The sequence below is a fragment of the Phyllopteryx taeniolatus genome, chromosome 17, assembly GCF_024500385.1.
Source record: "Phyllopteryx taeniolatus isolate TA_2022b chromosome 17, UOR_Ptae_1.2, whole genome shotgun sequence".
Classification (NCBI taxonomy): Eukaryota; Metazoa; Chordata; class Actinopteri; order Syngnathiformes; family Syngnathidae; genus Phyllopteryx; species Phyllopteryx taeniolatus.
Genome location: NC_084518.1, coordinates 11606557 through 11625154, shown reverse-complemented (window position 1 = coordinate 11625154; position 18598 = coordinate 11606557). Strand labels below are relative to the sequence as shown.

The 18598-nt window shown below is 41.2% G+C and overlaps 1 protein-coding gene across 8 annotated transcripts in view; it reads right to left on the bottom strand.

Moving 5' to 3' along the window:
* LOC133467296 (neurexin-2-beta-like) overlaps positions 1–18598 on the bottom strand; it is a 199488-nt gene that overhangs the window by 137989 nt on the left and 42901 nt on the right. For 7 of the 8 annotated variants that reach the window (XM_061751997.1, XM_061752001.1, XM_061751999.1 and 4 more), the window contains exon 4: positions 5497–5798. In XM_061751997.1, the coding sequence (XP_061607981.1) occupies positions 5497–5798 (302 nt within the window). Of the gene's footprint in view, positions 1–5496; positions 5799–12872; positions 12885–13133; positions 13164–18598 lie in introns of all 8 variants that reach the window. The other variant, XM_061752003.1, reaches the window with a different exon arrangement.

Sequence of the window (18598 nt, the reverse complement as noted above, 5' to 3'; positions counted from 1 at the left end):
CCACGAGATGTAAATTTGTGTCCATTCATCCGAAACCTAATTTGTGAGGTCAGAAATCACTGATGCTGCACCTCAGAAGGTCTGAATTAAATGTCTACTATTTATCTTCATGATATACTCACAGCTATACAGTTCTGGTATCGATATAGTACATATAGTTCATTTCAAAGTGATCTAATTGCTAGGGGACTCTGCATCTGTTTGCACAATTGTCAAAAAAATAACTAAATAAAAAAAATGGGACTGGCATTACCACATTACTGGTAACCTTTTATTGCTCAGTGACTGTTTTTTTTTTTTTTACATCTTTATGTCTCGAAAGTATTCTCTATCAATTGACTATCTGTTGTCATACTAGAGCGGCTCCAACAACCGGAGACAAATTCCTTGTGCATTTTTGACATAATTGACAAATAAAGATGATTCTGATTCTGATTAACGAAAAGGTGAGACTGGTTGGAATCATTTTTTTTTTTTTTTAGCTTAGCGAGTTTTATATTACATCCATGACACATTCACCTCAAATGTGTTTATTTACTATTAAATCACGTACTGTATAGTTGTCACCAGGGGCGCTGGAAATGGAAAGAAAAGTGATTCAATGGGTCCGTGACTGATTGATGGGGACCCTGGAAAAAAAATAAAAAAATTCTATTTGCGCCATTCAAGTGGTATGGCTCAAAGTGGTATTTTATTTTTTTCCGGTGGCGCCACTGCTGATAGTTAATATGACTAGTATTTTAAGCATATATGTTTAATATAAAATGTATTACTATTACTATACTGTTCATGTTGCTGTTCCTATTTTTCTATTCACTTTACATTATACTATATAATGTTAATGCAGCCTTTGGGGGGCACAAGCCAGTGCAAACTGTAGGCCGGTCCCAAGCCCGGATAAATGCAGAGGCTTGCGTCAGGAAGGGCATCCGGCTTAGAACTTTGCCAAACAAATATGAGCGTTCATCCAAAGAATTCCATACCGGATCGGTTGTGGCCCGGGTTAACAACGTCCGCCACCAGCGCCGTCAACCTGCAGGGGGCCGGTGGAAATTCAGCTACTGTGGGTCGAAGAGGTGGAAAGCGGGTTCTTCGGCAGAAAGAGAAGAGGAAAGCACAGAGCCTAGAACTGAATGTGGGGACTTTGAATGTTGGGACTATGACAGGAAAATCTCGGGAGTTGGTTGTCATGATGATTAGGAGAAAGGTGGATATATTGTGTCTACAGGAGACCAGGTGGAAAGGCAGTAAGGCTAGAAGTTTAGGGGCAGGGTTTAAATTATTTTATCATGGTGTAGATGGGAAGAGAAATGGAGTCGGGGTTATTTTAAAAGAAGAGTTGGCTAAGAATGTCTTGGAGGTGAAAAGAGTATAAGATCGAGTGATGAGGCTGAAACTTGAAATTGAGGGTGTTATGTATAATGTGATTAGTGGCTATGCCCCACAGGTAGGATGTGACCTAGAGGTGAAAGAGAAATTCTGGAAGGAGCTAGACGAAGTAGTTCTGAGCATCCCAGGCATAGAGAGAGTCGTGATTGATGCGGATTGTAATGGACATGTTGGTGAAGGAAACAGGGGTGATGAAGAAGTGATGGGTAAGTACGGCATCCAGGAAAGGAACTTGGAAGGACACATGGTGGTAGACTTTGCAAAAAGAATGGAAATAGCTGTAGTGAACACTTTTTTACAGAAGCGGCACAAACATAGGGTGACCGACAAAAGCGGAGGTAGAAGCACGCAGGAGGATTACATCTTGTGCAAACGATGTAATCTGAAGGAGGTTACTGACTGTAAAATAGTGGTAGGGGAGAGTGTGGCTCGACAGCATAGGATGGTGGTGTGTAAGATGACTCTGGTGGTGGGGAGGAAGATGAGGGAGACAAAAGCAGAGCAGAGAACCATGTGGTGGAAGCTGAGACAGGACGAGTGTTGTGCAGCTTTTCGGGAAGAGGTGAGACAGGCTCTCGGTGGTCAGCAGGAGCTTCCAGAAGACTGGACCACTACAGCCAAGGTGTTCAAAGAGGCAGGCAGGAGAGTATTTGGTGTATCTTCTGGCAGGAAAGGAGAGAAGGAGACTTGGTGGTGGAACCTCACAGTACAGGAAATCATACAAGGAAAAAGGTTAGCTAAGAGGAAGTGGGACACTGAGAGGAGAGGTGAAAGGAATACATTGAGATGCGACATAGGGCCAAGATAGAGGTGGAAAAGGCCAAACAAGAGGCATATGATGACATGTATGCCAGGTTGGACACTAAAAAAGGAGAAAAGGATCTATACAGGTTGGCCAGACAGAGGGATAGAGATGGGAAGGATGTGCAGCAGGTTAGGGTGATTAAGGATAGAGATGGAAATGTGTTGACTGGTGCCAGTAGTGTGGTAGATAGATTAGAATACTTTGAGGAGTTGATGAATGAGGAAGATTAGAGGAATGAAGATTAGCCGAAGTAAGACAGAATATACGTGCATGAATGAGAGGGGTGGTGGAGGAAGAGTGAGGCTACAGGGAGAAGAGATAGCAAGGGTGGAGGACTATAAATACTTGCGGTCAACAGTCCAGAGCAATGGTGAGTGTGGTCAGGAATTGAAGAAACGGGCCCAAGCAGGTTGGAATGGGTGGAGGAAGGTATCAGGTGTGTTATGTGACAGAAGAGTCTCTGCTAGGATGAAGGGCAAAGTTTATAAAACAGTGGTGAGGCCAGCCATGATGTACGGATTAGAGACAGTGGCACTGAAGAGACAACAGGAACCAGAGCTGGAGGTGGTGGAAATGAAGATGTTGAGGTTCGCTCTCGGAGTGACCAGGTTGGATACAATTAGAAATTAGCTCATCAGAGGGACAGCCAAGGTTCAATGTTTTGGAGACAAAGTTAGAGAGAGCAGACTTTCATGGTTTGGACACATCCAGAGGAGAGAGAGTCAGTATATTGGTAGACGGATGATGAGGATGGAGCTGCCAGGCAAGAGAGCTAGAGGAAGACCAAAGAGAACGTTGATGGATGTCGTGAGGGAAGACATGAGGGCAGTTGGTGTTCGAGAGGATGATGCAGGAGATAGGCGCTGTGACAAAGAGACAAGCCGAAAGGAAAAGAAGAAGTGTTTTTTTCATGTTGTATGGTAGGTGGAATAGACTGACCACGGTCCAAAAGTGGAAACGGGGGCACGTCTCGTGTAAAAGACACATCTTGGCAATTAGTTGGAGGATTCAGCATCATGCCTTGTCCTCTGGACAGCACAAACTATATGAATATGAAACCTTAGGGCTGAGTTGTACTTGGCATGCATTGCCTGTATTCATTATACAAGCCCTGCTGTTGCTTGCATGACCTCTCTGAAACTGCTGCAATGTTGCATCATCCGCCACAGAGACAAAAATTAATTTCAAGAGTGGTTGTTGCCTTGTGCAGCAAGTATTGTTCTAAAGGTAACATAGGTTATGAGATACTGTGTGAGAATATGATGAATATTATTGAGTTTTCATATTGCGATTAAAACATTCTTACGGCACACAAAAAACAATATTCTGATTATTTCAACCAAAGCAATCTGTTTCATGAGAAAGAGGGCAATGACCTAATATGAGCTGGTAATCTCTAGCCAAGCATAGGAGCACGGATAGCGGGACTCCTGCAGAACACACATATTAAACATTCATTAGAAGCAACACTTGTTTGCCCGAATCTTTACTGATGGAGAACTGTATTACCTTAAAAAGATTTCCTGAAAGTAGGAAAATTACCTGAACCTCTTAAGAATGTAACTCAAGTGTTACAGACCAAAATTAAGTGCACATTATTGACCTGAATGTGACTAGCATATAGCATTTTTTTCTACTGGTTCAAATGATTGCACTACATGAAATGCTGGTCTGAACGATACCTAAGGGTCTATAACTAGAGGTGGGCAAATTATAGCTTGGGGGGGGTCACATGCGGGCCCATCAGTTCTTCAATCCAGCCATTTTATTCCATTTATCCTGGGTCAGGTCGCAGGGCCGCAGCCTAAGCAGGAAAGCCGAGAATTCCCTCTCTTGGGCCACTTCGTCCAGCTCTTCCAGGTGGATCCTCAGGCATTCCCAGGCCAGTCGAGAGACATGGTCTCTCCAGCATGTCCTGGTCTGGCCTCCAGCAGAGGCATGCCAGAACACTTCATCAGGGAGGGATCCTAAGCAAATGCCCGAGCCACCTCCTCTGGCTCCTGCTGATGCTGAGAAGCAATGGCTCTACTCTGAGCCCCTTCCGGATGACCAAACTTCTTAACCTATCTCTAAGGGAGAGCCTATTGAGGAAACAAATTTCGGCTGCTTGTATACGTGATCTTGTTCTTCCGGTCATGACCCACAGCTTGTGACCAAAGATGAGGGTGGGATTAACTGGTAAATCTAAAATCTTTGTCTTTCGGTTTAGCACCCTCTTGACCATGACAGACTGATGCAGAGTCCGCATCACTGCAAATGCTGCACCAATCTTCTTGTTGAGCTTGCGCTACAATTCTTCCAACACTTGTGAACAAGACCTCAAGATATTTAAACTCCTCAAGTTGGGGAAGGGTTTCATTCCCGACCCGTAGAGGGCACGTCACCATTTTCCGACTGAGGACCATGGCCTCAGATTTGGAGGTGTCGATTCTCATCCCAATAACTTTACACTCGGCTGCGAACCACTCCAGTGAAAGTTGGAGATTCCAGCTTGATGAAGACAACAGAACCACGTTATATGCAAAAAGCACAGTCGTAATACTGAAGGAACCAAACCAGACCCCCTAAATACATTGGCTATCATCATCATCACGATTTAAAATTCAAATGTGTTCCTTGAGCATAAAACTCATCCCGTCCCTGGTCAACACAGTGGACCACGTGACCACATTCAGTTCCAGGAGGATGTTTGACCCTTGACTTTGTTTGAATTATTTTTTTCCCATAGAAGAGAAAAGACATACAGTGCTGTGTAACAATTTTTCTTTCAGTTAATATTTTTAGTTATATTTTAGCTTACAAACAATACCAATGGTGGTAATCTTACCTTGATGAATGGCAACCGCATTTGGTGGTAAACTCCCTATTTTTTTATTATCATCATTGTTCAACACGGACACCCTTGTAGAAGGGTACAACACACAATAAACAGATTAGTCTCATCTTGTATTATTCATCCATTCATTTTCTCTTATCGTGTTCAGGGTCTCAGGGAGGTGAAGCCTATACTGCACCACCTGACCTTGGGTGAAAGCCAGACATTCATTCAGTGCACATACAGTATAGACAGAGACAACCAATCACACACACATTAACACAATCACTTCGTGGGACTGGGAACTGAACCCACGCCACCCGCACTGAAGTCAGGCGAGTGAACCACTACACTTACAGTGACTCATCTCGTCTTATCGCACCCCATTTTTGGTTGTGTTTCATGATTCATGTTCCACACTTAGACCTGGAGATTTTGTTTCACCGAAGAACCATTTAAAACGCGAATAGATAGACGGTGTACACACCTGGCGCAGGTTGCGTGTCACTCGCACATCATGCCAGATGTCATCATTGAACTTTCCGTTGGCTGGTTCCACGAGGGCCTCGAAGGCACCAGAGCCCAAGTTAATGACCAGCCACAGAGCTCCGTCCCTCAGAGAGAGGTTGACATAATCTCCGGACTTCCCCGTATGAAGCAGTAGGCCGTTCCTTTGCAGTGTGCGGAATGACAGAGTGATCTCATCCAAGCTGCTCTGAATGGGCGTCTGAGACAGGTTGTAGCTGAAGTACTCGTTGCCTTTAAAGGTGGCCATCGACTCCCCCTGCCCTAAGAATGGAAGAGAAGACGTGAACCAATCTTACTGTCTTCAGACACACACTAAAGCTGCTCTGCTTCTGCACAGTCACTCCATACTATATAAAGACGACAATTATAAATCAAACCTGCAAACAAGTATGGTGTTTGCAGCTGGAACCTAATATCATCTAGGATTCTCAAAAAAACATTAAAGTCCTACCACTAAAAAAAGAAACCCCAAGGTTACATTTAAGGATTTATATGCCACATTGAGAAATGTGTTGTAATGGTGAGCTCGACGGACAAGACAAGGCAAGCAGAAAGCACTCAATAGTTTTTTTTCCCCGTACAATTTGGTGATAATAATAAAAAGAGATAATCACGCCTGCGCCTTTATTCATGAGTGCCATTTTTTAAATGTCAATACGAACGTGTAAGTCTAACTAAACTTCCCCTTCGAAAGAACTCGAAGGAGCAGACATCTGACATTTTGTAAAACTCCACATTAAGAACATAAGATAACAACCTACTTTTGGTGTGGTACTATACGCATCCAAATTACACTAAACAAATAGTTAAACATGGATATAACTATATACATGCTTTGGTCTACTGACAAATTGAGAATTGAAGGAAATGAAGGAGTCTTTTCTGACCCCAAAATAAGGTGTAGGGCTCAATACTGTAGTCATACAAATGACAATGGTTCACTAGATCCAGCAGTTGTTGCAGATTTTATTTATTTTTCTTATATTTTATATATTTTTATACAGTCAAACACAAAACTATGATGCCTAAATAAACATATTATAATCCTCCTTCTCAGGTTGTTTTCAGGGTAATTTTTTAATTGTGGTCTTGTGTTGGGAGTGGACCAGCATCGTCGTAGTTACTGTCATCAGCTGTTGTTGTGCCCATTGTGCGCTCGTCCCTCCCTCGGCTGCTCAACCCCTGTATCCTGTTCTCTCACTATCTACCGTCTGTCAGTGCACTCTGTCTCAATCTCACACCAACTGGCCGAGGCAGACGGTCGCGCTACAGAGCATATATAATGTATGAGCAGTGTGGTTCTTTACCTGCTCAGTGTGTAAAGTGCCTTGAAATAAATTTTTGTGTGAATTGGCCCTGTATACAATAAATAAAATTGATCTGACTTGACTTGTCTCGTGGCATAACATCTTCAGACCCTTGCTTGCTATTCCAAAGAGGCTATTGGGGGTAAATATTGTTTTCTTTGTATTTAATCGGCTGGGGAAGTTATGAGTAAATCCTATGACTTTTTCCATGCAAGTTAAAATCTGAGTCAAAGTGTGTGCTACTGCTGGCAGACAAATTGGAATTTAAACCATGCTTATTGAAGAGTTATAGATAGGAAGGTAGGTCGATTGATTAAGCCTTCTTGTTTAGGATTTGCTCTATTGTTTGCAGCTACAGTGTTGACAAGCCAGCAAGGAAGCCAGAAGCTGCTGTGTTTGCCCTGACACCACTCAGACTTTGGCACTAACTCAGAAGCAAAGGCTGCTCAAGGCTGCAGTCAAATGGCTGATGCTGATGGGGCAATTCAGCACCTTGTAACTGCTGCCACCGTGGGGAAATCCATCACCATTTACCTTGGCGGCATCTATTAGACCATTGTGGAGGACTGTTGCCGAAAATGAAGCTCAGCAGTATATACTAGCTTGACTGGGAAGCCATACATGACTGTGACCTCTCTCCCCATATCCACTTCCCTATGTCTGACAAACTACATTGGCCAATCTCCTGTCTCCTGACCCTACAGAGGTGTAAATGGGTTCCCCCTAACTCAGGGGTGGGAAACCTTTTCCAGTCACTGGTATTTCAGTCATTCAAATCTGCTGAAGGTTATACTAAATAAATGAACAAATATGATCTAACAAATGAACAAATATGCATTACTATTTATAATGAGCTTGTTTTTGTGCTTTTTAGAAAAAATCCTCTCTGGTTACATTTGCTTTTAAAATGCATGGAGGGCCAGATCAAATAAGGTTTAATAATGGCCTATGTCATTTCAGGAATTTTGTACCTTAATCTAAAAAGGGGTACACACATAACAATATTCTAAACAAATTTCAGCATTTTTCCGGCCGCCTGTCAAGGTACGTAAGCAAAGACCCGATTACCGGATTATCCTGTGGAGTGGGATTTGTGAAGGATGACCTTTCCTCCCCGATTGCTCGGAAAACTGTTGGGGTTGACAATCGGAAATGTTAAACCTGTTCCATATTTACGATCACAAATCCTTAGGTGTGTGGTCAACACGGAGTCATTAACCACAATAAAAATGACAAAGAAAATAGTTTGTAATCGCAAATTTAATTACCAGATAATTTATCTATCTAACAGATTTTTGTCTGGATGACATGCGGCACAGTGTGGCCTCAAACAGACCAGTCTTGGTATTACCTCAGACCTCTGGTTTGGCGTGAGAGACCTGCAGTGGTTGGTGGAGTTACAGGTATGGCTGTGTGTGGTGTGCTGTCTATGGGCAACTCGAGTACACCACACATTATAAGAGCAGTAAGCATACAGAAGTAAAATTTTTTTCGTTGTGATTTATGGTGTTGCTCACATTAAAAAAATATTTGATGTTAAAAATCCATATGCGTGTACCCCACTTCAAGCAAGGACTCTGCCAATCACACGTTTTCTTCTTGAAAATCTTAAGGCTAATTATTGATTTGTTAAAACCAGAACCATACTGATTTTGAATCTGGTTCAAGTTACATGAGTACGAAAAGAAAAAATATCATATGGCTGCCTGTTGCCAGCTGCAACTCAGAACCAAATTGTCCTAATTTATAATCGGCAAACAGTTCTCAGGCCCAAAGAGAGTCTGCGACAATCTTTAAGTTATAGTGGAACCTCAGAACTGAAATGGTTTCAGAGTTGAACAGCAGTCATCAAATTGTAATGAAGATATAATTTAAAAGTTGAACAAATATCCATTAGACTTGATGAACAAAAATCGGACCCTGACACAAGCGTATCAATGATACATTTAAAAAGGGAGCATAATGATGACGATGGAACTATCAAAAATAGAAAACAAGGGCTCCTCAGTTTATAATGGAGTTCCATTCCTACAGTTACAATGTTGGAAAGAGCCATAGTTGAGCACTGACCTACACCAACAAAATAGTTAAGTCATAATTACAGTGAATATTTATAATAAAAACACATTTCGGCCATAAAAAAAAAAAAAAAATAAAATAAAAACACTAATTACTGCGATAACTGAGCAGGCCTTCTTTTGTCACGTGACGACATTTCTTCATGTCGCTGTGCGAAGTAGTTCATTGTGCGCCTTTCGTAACCTGGAAATGTCAAATGTCCGAACTGTAAAGCAAAGCCCCCCTATAGGGACGATATAACTTCACATGACGGTAAGTTTTGCAATCATCCATCCATCCATTTTCAACACCGCTTATCCTGGTTAGGGTCGCGGGACGCTGGAGCCTATCCCAGCTGACTTCGGGCGAAAGGCAGACTACACCCTGAACTGGTCGCCAGTCAGTCGCAGGGCACATATTGACACGGACAACCATTCGCACTGACATTCACACTGTCACTGAATGGGAACTGAACCCACGCTGCCCGCACCAAAGTCAGGCGAGTGTACCACTAACCCATCAGTGACGTTTGCAATCAATAGTTTTAATATTAACAACAGTTCCTCGTGTGCCCTTTAATGATATGAACGTCCAGTGTTGACAGTTTCATTAAATTCTTTGTGTTCACGGTTTCCTAAGGTAGACTTTACTTGTGGAATCATTGTATAAAAGAAGCGTGCCCCTTGTGGCTAAATCGGTGAATTGCACTGCAAGGCCACACAGCAACCCCGAGCTCCTTCTGAGTGTTAAAAATGACAAACGTTGTCCCCAATGCTAATAAGCTGTACATTAGCTGCTGCATTTACATTAGTATACTAATAACCGTCACAGCATGAAGCACATTAAACACAGAAGAGAAAGAGGTCCATACCACCAGGTGGGCATCACGAACTCAATCGTTTTAAGAGCCCACCTGTTACACTGACATCATGCAGTCATACGAAATGACAATATGCGTATTGGTTATTATGACGAGACGTCACGATTTACAAATTCAAAGCGGCCCACAAGCTTGGGCTTGGGCGCAGGTGGTGACTAAGTCTTTAGTGGGGGAGGCATCTGTCAGCATCCCAACCTAAGTCAGGTGGCATGGACATATGGGCAGCTACTGACCACTGAGTCCATCGGGAAATGCATTAACAAGTGGTTGGCCACGTGTGTGTGGATAGTTTTCAAATGTCTGTGAATTAAAACGACATCATCTAAGCATAACAAATAAGTACCATTTAAATTCATTTTGAGACTGAGAGGATAAACCCACAAGGGAGCAACTACATTGTTTATTTGATTTGAGCTAATTTAGTGCCAAATAAAAAACAAACCAGCTCAAACCTAAACACATGCGCCCGAGCCTCAGGCTAACAGCTTGACAAGTGCCAATGTTAATAACCAATGCTTGATATCAGACTTATTGCCACGGTCAAACTTTTCCGTCTCACACATTTCTCTGGCAGTTCAATGTACAGTGCTTTGCAACAAATTGAAAAGTGTGCTAGTATTGCCTGGGGGGTAATTATCTCCACAATGTCTTCTTATTGATGCATGAAATGGAGCAATTACTTTCAGGCCTCATTTCAGGACAAATCACAGTATGGTTGACCTTTAGGACCCACTCGTATGACTCAGTAAATATTTGATACTGAAGTGCTACTATAATGCAGGTGCCAATGTTAATCAGTACACTGTTGCATCTGTGGTTGCATTACCTTCTGATCTTATCATTACGATATCCGTTGTGGAGAAAACCTGTCAAAAGAAATTTACCAAAGAATATATGATGTCAAAGTCATCAATGGCCTCAAGGGAAGCTTTTATAGGGGATTAAAAAATAATAATAAATAAAAAACATTCCATTCTATGGACTATGGACTCTCTCATCTACTGTAACTGACTTTGACAAAATGTTTACACAATCATATATGTACCGGCATTACCAGATAACTAGCAACCCTTTACTGCTCAGTGACTGTTTTTTTTTTGTGTCAATGTCTTTCTGTCTCCAAAGTGTTCTGTCTGTTGTCCTACTGGAGCAGCTCCAACTACCGGAGTCAAATTCCTTGTGTGTTTTTGGACATACTTGGCAAATAAAGATGATTCTGATTCAGATTCTGATATTTTTACCGTAGAAAATCGGCAGGATAATTCCAGACTCTTCATTGGTGATTCATAGACACAGAAATAATTCACAGAAGACATAAAACGTTACACTATTTTATATTTAAAATCTAATCATATCATTCAATAAAACAATACAGTGGAACGTCGGAATTTGGACGCCAACATTTTTCTGCAAAGCGTATGTTTTCCACCACAGAGTGGTTACAAAGGAAGACTATGGTAATTGAACCAGGGATTGAATGACAGGAATGTAGTAAGAACATCTCTGTCCTGGCTGCTCAATATAACACAGTAGAACCTTGATAAACGGACCCTAATATAACAGAAAAAACGGACCGTCGGCAATGAAAACAATATGTCCAAAAATGGTTTCCATTTGTCACTTAAACTGCTGTTGACAATGTCTGTTAGTTCCAGAATTGGCCGCTTTTGTTTACTGGTACTGTGGCGCAATGCAGGCAGAGAATGGGACTGACTTATTTCCGGGTCACAGATATATAATATGACGAGATTCGATTCCAAAAGACGCGCCTCGCGTGCCTACATGGCGGCCATGTTGAATGTGTGAGAGAGAGAGAGAGAAAGAGAGAGAGAGAGAGAGAGAGAGAGAGAGAGAGAGCGAGAGAGAGGGGTATGGCGGCAGTGTTACCTGAGAAATAAAAAGCAAGTCTTTGGAGTCTGGAACATGCTACGTTTGGTACAGTAACAGTTTTATTGTCTAGCCTTTGACAACGGATTTGTAACTAGGAAGCACACTAATTCCTTGCAACACATGAAAGTGCCTCGCCTATTATGAGTACTGTATGTTAACAATGTCAACATGACCAAGCACACCAGTGTGGTAAATTTAGATAAAATGTGAAACTTTCAAACATTTTATTTACAATAACTTTGCACTGTACTGGGTGTTTTAGGCCACAAAAAAAACAACAACTACAAAACAATAACTTTAAATAAAATAATAATAAAATGGGTGCATGTGGCCTAAAAAAAGTGCTTCAATGTAACTGACAATCTCCTATTAGTCTTATTCAGGTTCCACTGTATGGCAATTAGATTTCCAGTATTTTTCAAATTGTGCTAAAATGACAACAACATGAGACTCTAATATTGAAAAAATGCTATGTAATATATGAATCAGTTAAAACAAAGAACACGGCCGCTATAACAAAACAGTTCCAGAAAAACGTGAAAAAAAAGCAAAAAACATTTTACCTCATCAGAATATCGTAGAGATCAGTTTTATCGTTAATAAGTGACATTTTGCAAACAAGAAAATCGAAGACAGGACCCGTGTATTTTACTGCGGTGGTAGGTCATCAAAGTGAGGCCTCTGTATTTTGTGGAAAGCGATTGCCATGGAGACGGAGATAGCGACTTATCTGAATCTCGGCACACAAAAAACAAAAAAAACTCAAAGGCCTAAATATATAGGTCATAGCTGCTATTGAGTCTGGATGCACACCAAATAAGCTGCCTAAAATGTATGTCTTGTTTTTATCCTGCTAAGTATCCCAATCTACATTACAGGGTAAAATAATTAGAAATACAAACAGTATTGTAATAACAGTTTGCACCTTCTTGTTCAACACATTTGTACTACAATTACCCCATGTGAAAGGTAATATCATTTACAAACTAGCTATGATCAAAACTCATCATTTAATCTCACTGCTGTATATGAATGGCAAATCATGTGAAAAAAGAAAATTATTATCTTAATATATTCATGTATTCTTCTCATTAGCTTCCCAAGAAGTAAGTCAGTGAGTTCTTATGACCCGAGACACATTTTTGTTTTTGAAAATACCTTCAGTAAACTGAAGAGACGTCATGAGCGTCAGTGCATTACCTTGGCTTAAGACTGCAGCAGTCAAAGGTGATGTTCCAGTAGCGCAGTCAGTGGTCAGGACAAAGATTTGATGGACAAGAAGTGAGTGAGTCGTGAGCATAACATGAAAGGGAGCAAAAATGAGCAAGTATATGTACATATGGGAAAAAAAGAGGAGAGGAAATATTAGTGCAGCACAGTTAACTGAAATGATATCTACGGGAGTGGGGAATGTCGTGATTAGGTGGCTGGGAGGAAAAAGCAAACCAATAGACCCCATACCTTGGCGGTTTAACATCAGGTGCGCCAGACCTTGAGGGAAAGAACAGAAAAAAGGATACGAAAACAGGAAGTTCATAAAGAGGATCGGGAAAACAAAAAGCATTGTCACAATGTTGGACTGCAGTTTGTGACAGACATCCTGGGGTAGGCACGGATGTCACAGTTCAAAAGGTGAGAGACGGGGAATCAAAGCAAAAAAGAGACAGACATCTCAAAGGGAGGAGAGGGAAGGAAAGAAAAAAAACATCTTGATTGGCGCAACCGTCATCCTAGTTGCACTCAAAGATGCTTTTTCCCCAAATGGAACACATTGTATGTTAAGACAGTGTTTGAGATGTACCAATTAACAGTCTTCACGTGTGAATATTTTTATGTCCACTCGGATTTCCATCTAAACGCTCAGCCAAGCCACATGGCTAACAGGAAAAGGGCAGCACTCACATTCATCCTCACTCACTACATCTAACGTCGGAATCATACAAAGCACATTATGCCAAGCGGTGTAGTGGATTTACAGGTTTAGTACTAAAGAGCAAGCAAATAGCCCTCCTGCTGCAGTAATCATACAATGACATCACACACCAATCATGTAACACATCAGCTTGTGAAAAATACAAAAAAGTTTAAAAATAAAAATAGAGCAGAAAGGAGCAGCAGGCACCCAGTTGTTGACTCCTACATTTCCCGTGCGTTTGCGCGCGCACACACACACACACACACACACACACACTAATCAATATGCAGCCTGGCAGGGAGTATATGTGGCATACTTCACCCGCCTTTCGTGCCAAAAAGGAGACGGGGATGACAAAACACAACACTTCTGCTCAGCACATGAGCCCCACTGAGCCAGCCAACACAAACAGCTCTGCTCATTGCATTGGCACTCTTTGAACACTCCTATCAGGCTCAGAAGCTCCTTTGTCACTCATAAGACCCACTGGCATCAACAATTACAGTTCAATTCAGTTCGATACCGGACGCGATACATCCGCATCGTCATTGTCAAAAGTTGTCAAGTGTCGCATCGTTTTGTGAATGCAGTGTTTGCCAGACATTTTTGAGCCAGTGCACTCATTTTACATGACAAAAATCTCACAGCACAAAAATGTCACAAAAGGTATGAACACTGAAATAATGATGATTTTGTCTCAATTTACTCACAAATGGACATAGTGTGCAATCTTGGCCTGTTTAATTGAACACAATGTTGATCTACTAATGGGAAACCATAACTTGTTCTGTTTTATTAATAGCAACATGTGGATACACAGGTATATTATACCATTGAACATTTAATGGATGGACATTTAATTGTTCTGCCTGTCACTATACGTCGCTGGTATAGATAGATGATCAAAGGTGTATTTGTAATTGATAAAATAATAATTTTCGGACAAATGAAGTGAAATTGGATCCCTAATGAGCTCTCACGCCACACTTGTGTGCTACGGCACCGTGGTTGGGAATCACTGTATTAAGGTCCTAAATGCAGCATTACGGTACCCAAAGAGGTCAGAAACCAATGTTCATTCTGTACCACTTTTTGGCCAATCTTTGATAGTGGACTCAGTGCTGTATTATGGTAACATTTTTTTTTTAGTTTGATAATATAAGCAATATTTCACATTCACAAAAGCTGTGAAAAATAACAATATATCCGATCTTTACTGTACCACGTTTTGGCATTGGTATACAGTACCACTGCTGACTGAAATGTGTCAGGTTACAGATAATGCAAAATATGACTAAGCTATAGAACTGACTCAAATCCATTTAATTACTCCAATACCCAATTTGGCACGCTCTTGAACGCAATATATTAGTTATAATATTATATTAGCATATTAGTGGATCAAATGTGGTATTACAGTACCTAGAGTCGTAATTGATGGAATACAATCGTAGATTAATTCATGTGCATTCTTACATAGGTCTCACATATGTGACTTGCTTAATACTGACTAATGACTTGCATATGTTTGTGGTTGATAGGTCCTGTATGATTAAATCATACAAAGTCAGATTAGACCATTTTCCTTGGTTAAGAGAAAACAATGTTACTCAAATAGAGCATAGACCATGTTAAGTGAAGATAATAGGGTGTGATTTACACAGGTATAATACAGAAGTTGAAACAAGTTCAACCACTGACTGTGTATGCTGCTTTTGATGTATGGTTGTCATTCCTTGCAAGGATATCAAATCATATTTAAGCTTAACCAGGTCTCCTGGATATTACTTAAGTAATTTTAACCATACTAGTATTCCAGTTTGATACCATCGACCCATCTATTTTCTATACCGCTTAGCCTCATTAGAGTCGCGGATGAGGTGGAACCTTTCTTAGATGACTTTGAGCGAAAGCTATCGTACACTCTGGTTGCCAGCTGGGCACAAATAGACAACCATTCACACTCACATCCACACCCATGGTCTGTTTAGAGTCTTCAGTTAACCTAATGTGCATGTTTTTGGAATGTGGGAGAAAACTGGAGTATCCAAAGGAAACCCACACAAGCAAACTCCCCACAGGAGATCTTGTTCTGTATCACTTGTTTGGCACACTGTCTTTTTTGGCACCAAATGCATTATTTCAGTACTCAAATTAGGTGCGTCAGTTTGATAGATTAAAAACTGCTTTTCTGTTAAAGCTATTAGAGACATTAGACACCCTTTCTTTTGAGTACCAAACACATTATCAATTTAAATTTGACAAACAATCTTTTGTGTACCATCTTGTGGGTCTCCAAATAATTGCTTTGTTCTGTACCACATTTGGCACATTTGCTTTGCTAAATGCATTATTACGGTATACAAAGAGGTTTGATTGATAAGCTATATATTTTGCTTTGATGGGTACCCGTACCGCATAACATTACTGCCTGGATTAATACAGGACCTAAAAGTGTAGCCTATATATGCGTTCAAGAGCGTGCCAAATGGTGTATTGCAGCAGTTAAATGGATTTGAGTCAGTTCTATAGCTTAGTCATATTTTGCATTATCTGTAACCTACCACATTTCAGTCAGCAGTGGTACTGTATACGAAAAATGTTTTGTTTCAGTATACTCTAAAGATACATATTTATTGCATTATGCATACAATCAAAAGTTGTGAAGACATGACAGCTTTAGACACCCTTTTCTCGGGGTAATAACGCAAACTGGCATTAATTTGCCTTTTGTTTCATATGACATTCTTCTGTGTTGAATCTATTACACTGTATCGTGTTGCAACGCTGTCACTTTATTTACGTATTTATCATCATTCCGCCTACACATACAGTAGCAGACACACAAGTCAGATCAGTGGTAACTTCACCATGTGTGGCAAACTGAATGGAAAAGCACCGCTTAAGGAAACGCGCTTAGAGGTCCATTTCAGTCCCTAGGGACCCTTATAAAGATGGAGGTCAGAGTATGTCTTGCTGTGTTAAGAACATCGTCACCCAAGGGAGCAGGTATGCACCACACACACAAACACACACCACGCACCTGATGATATTTTGTTAGAACAAACCCTGCAAAGTGCAGCTCTATGCACTCTCAGTGGGGCTGTTTGTCGCTCGACAACAAACCAATACGTCGTCCTCAAAGTACAAACACGACCATCTCTTCCTTCTCTCCTCACCCCTCAGGCTATCTCATTCTCACCAGTTGTGTTGCGATTGAACTGGACAGGAAACCAAGAAACATCACCACCTTAAGGTGTCTGTCATCCTTCAGCTACCGGGTGGGATGGGCTGGGGGGGTTGCATGCGTGTGTGGGTGTGTGTGTGTGCGTAGGTGTGTGTGCTCAGTTAGGCGCTCACTCATCACAACTGTTGGCAAGGCAGAGACAAAGACACACCCAGCAGCACCAAGCTGCAAAACACCTTTCAATGAGGAGCAGAAATATATCACGACTGCGAGGCAACCATCCTCTCTGGAGTCTGTTCTAGTAGGGTTTTGTACAAACAGTAATTCACTGTAGTTAGTAAAAAGGGAGACATATATTTGAGGTGGTTTGAAAAAGCCTGTTGTTTCTTTTTTTTTTGTCAAAACATTTTATGAAAATAGTATGACTTAGCTGGTATGGAAATATGGCAAAATATATTGTCTTGTTGACAAATATACTGGACTGTCAGACCCTCAAGAATTTAAGCTCAATTTATATTTATATTTATTAACCTGAATTAAAAGGAAACAAATGTGGCATGAGACGAAACTCAACTAATCTCCTTTCCCCACCATTTGTTTTCTTTTTTAAAAAATGTCATTTTATTGTGTATATCATTCATAAGGACAACAGGGTCAGGAGGAAAATGTGAAATGTGAAAACAATCCCTCTTCAAGAGCACTCGTCCTCATTACGGTCGCGGTTGAGCTGCAGCGTTTCCCAGCGGACATTTAGGGGAGAGGCAGGGTACACCCTGGACTGGTTGCCAGCGAATCGAAGGGCACATATAGACAACTAACCATACACACTTACATTCACACCTTAGGAAAATTAGTAGTCTTCAATGTACCTAACTAAGATGCAATTTTTCCGAATATGGGAGGAAACGCAGAAAAAACAAACGCCACACAAGAACTGTGAGGCAGACATACTGTACCGACCTTCACCCTACCGTGCTGCCTAATTTTGAATAGAATTTGTTTTAATCACAAAAAGAGACATGAAAGGCATGATTTACTAGATTTGCTTGAATTGAATTTTCCCATTGCTCAGTTGGTAGCGTGGTCATCTCTCAAACCAAAGGTTGTGAGTTTGATCCTTGGCCTCTGTGACCATGTCCAAGTATCCTTGAGCAAGATACCGAATCCCCAGTTACTCCTGATGCTGCATCATCAGTAGGTGAATGAGGAGACACTGTTAAAGCGCTTTGAGTACCTTCGGTAGAAAAGCGCTATACAAGTGAAAGCCCATTACTATTTACCCATCTTGGGACTAATAAAGGAACTATTTCTTCAATTGTAAAAAATGTTAGTTTACCTGCACAATTTATACATTTCATTATTAAATAAATTGGCGGCACGGTGAAAACTGGTTAGCACATCTGCCTCACAGTTCTGAGGACCGGGGTTTGAATCCCGGCCCCGCCTGTGTGGAGTTTACATGTTCTCCCGTGCCTGCGTGGGTTTTCTCCGGGTACTCCGGTTTCCTCCCACATCCCAAAAACATGCATGCTAGGTTAATTGAAGACTTTAAATTGCCCATAGGTATGAATGTGAGTGTTATGGGTTGTTTGTTTAAATGTGCCCTGCGAATGGTTGGCAACCAGTTCAGGTTGTACCCCCCCTCCTGCCCACAGTTACCTGGGATAAGCTCCAGCATGCATGTGACCCTAGCAAGGATAAGCGGTGTAGAAAATGGATGGATTATTACATCAATTGCAGTGAAATAACTCTTCATTATCATTTCAATTATGCCCTTAAAAAACAAATAAATCAACAGCATTTTTATTGACTTTGTTGCTGCAG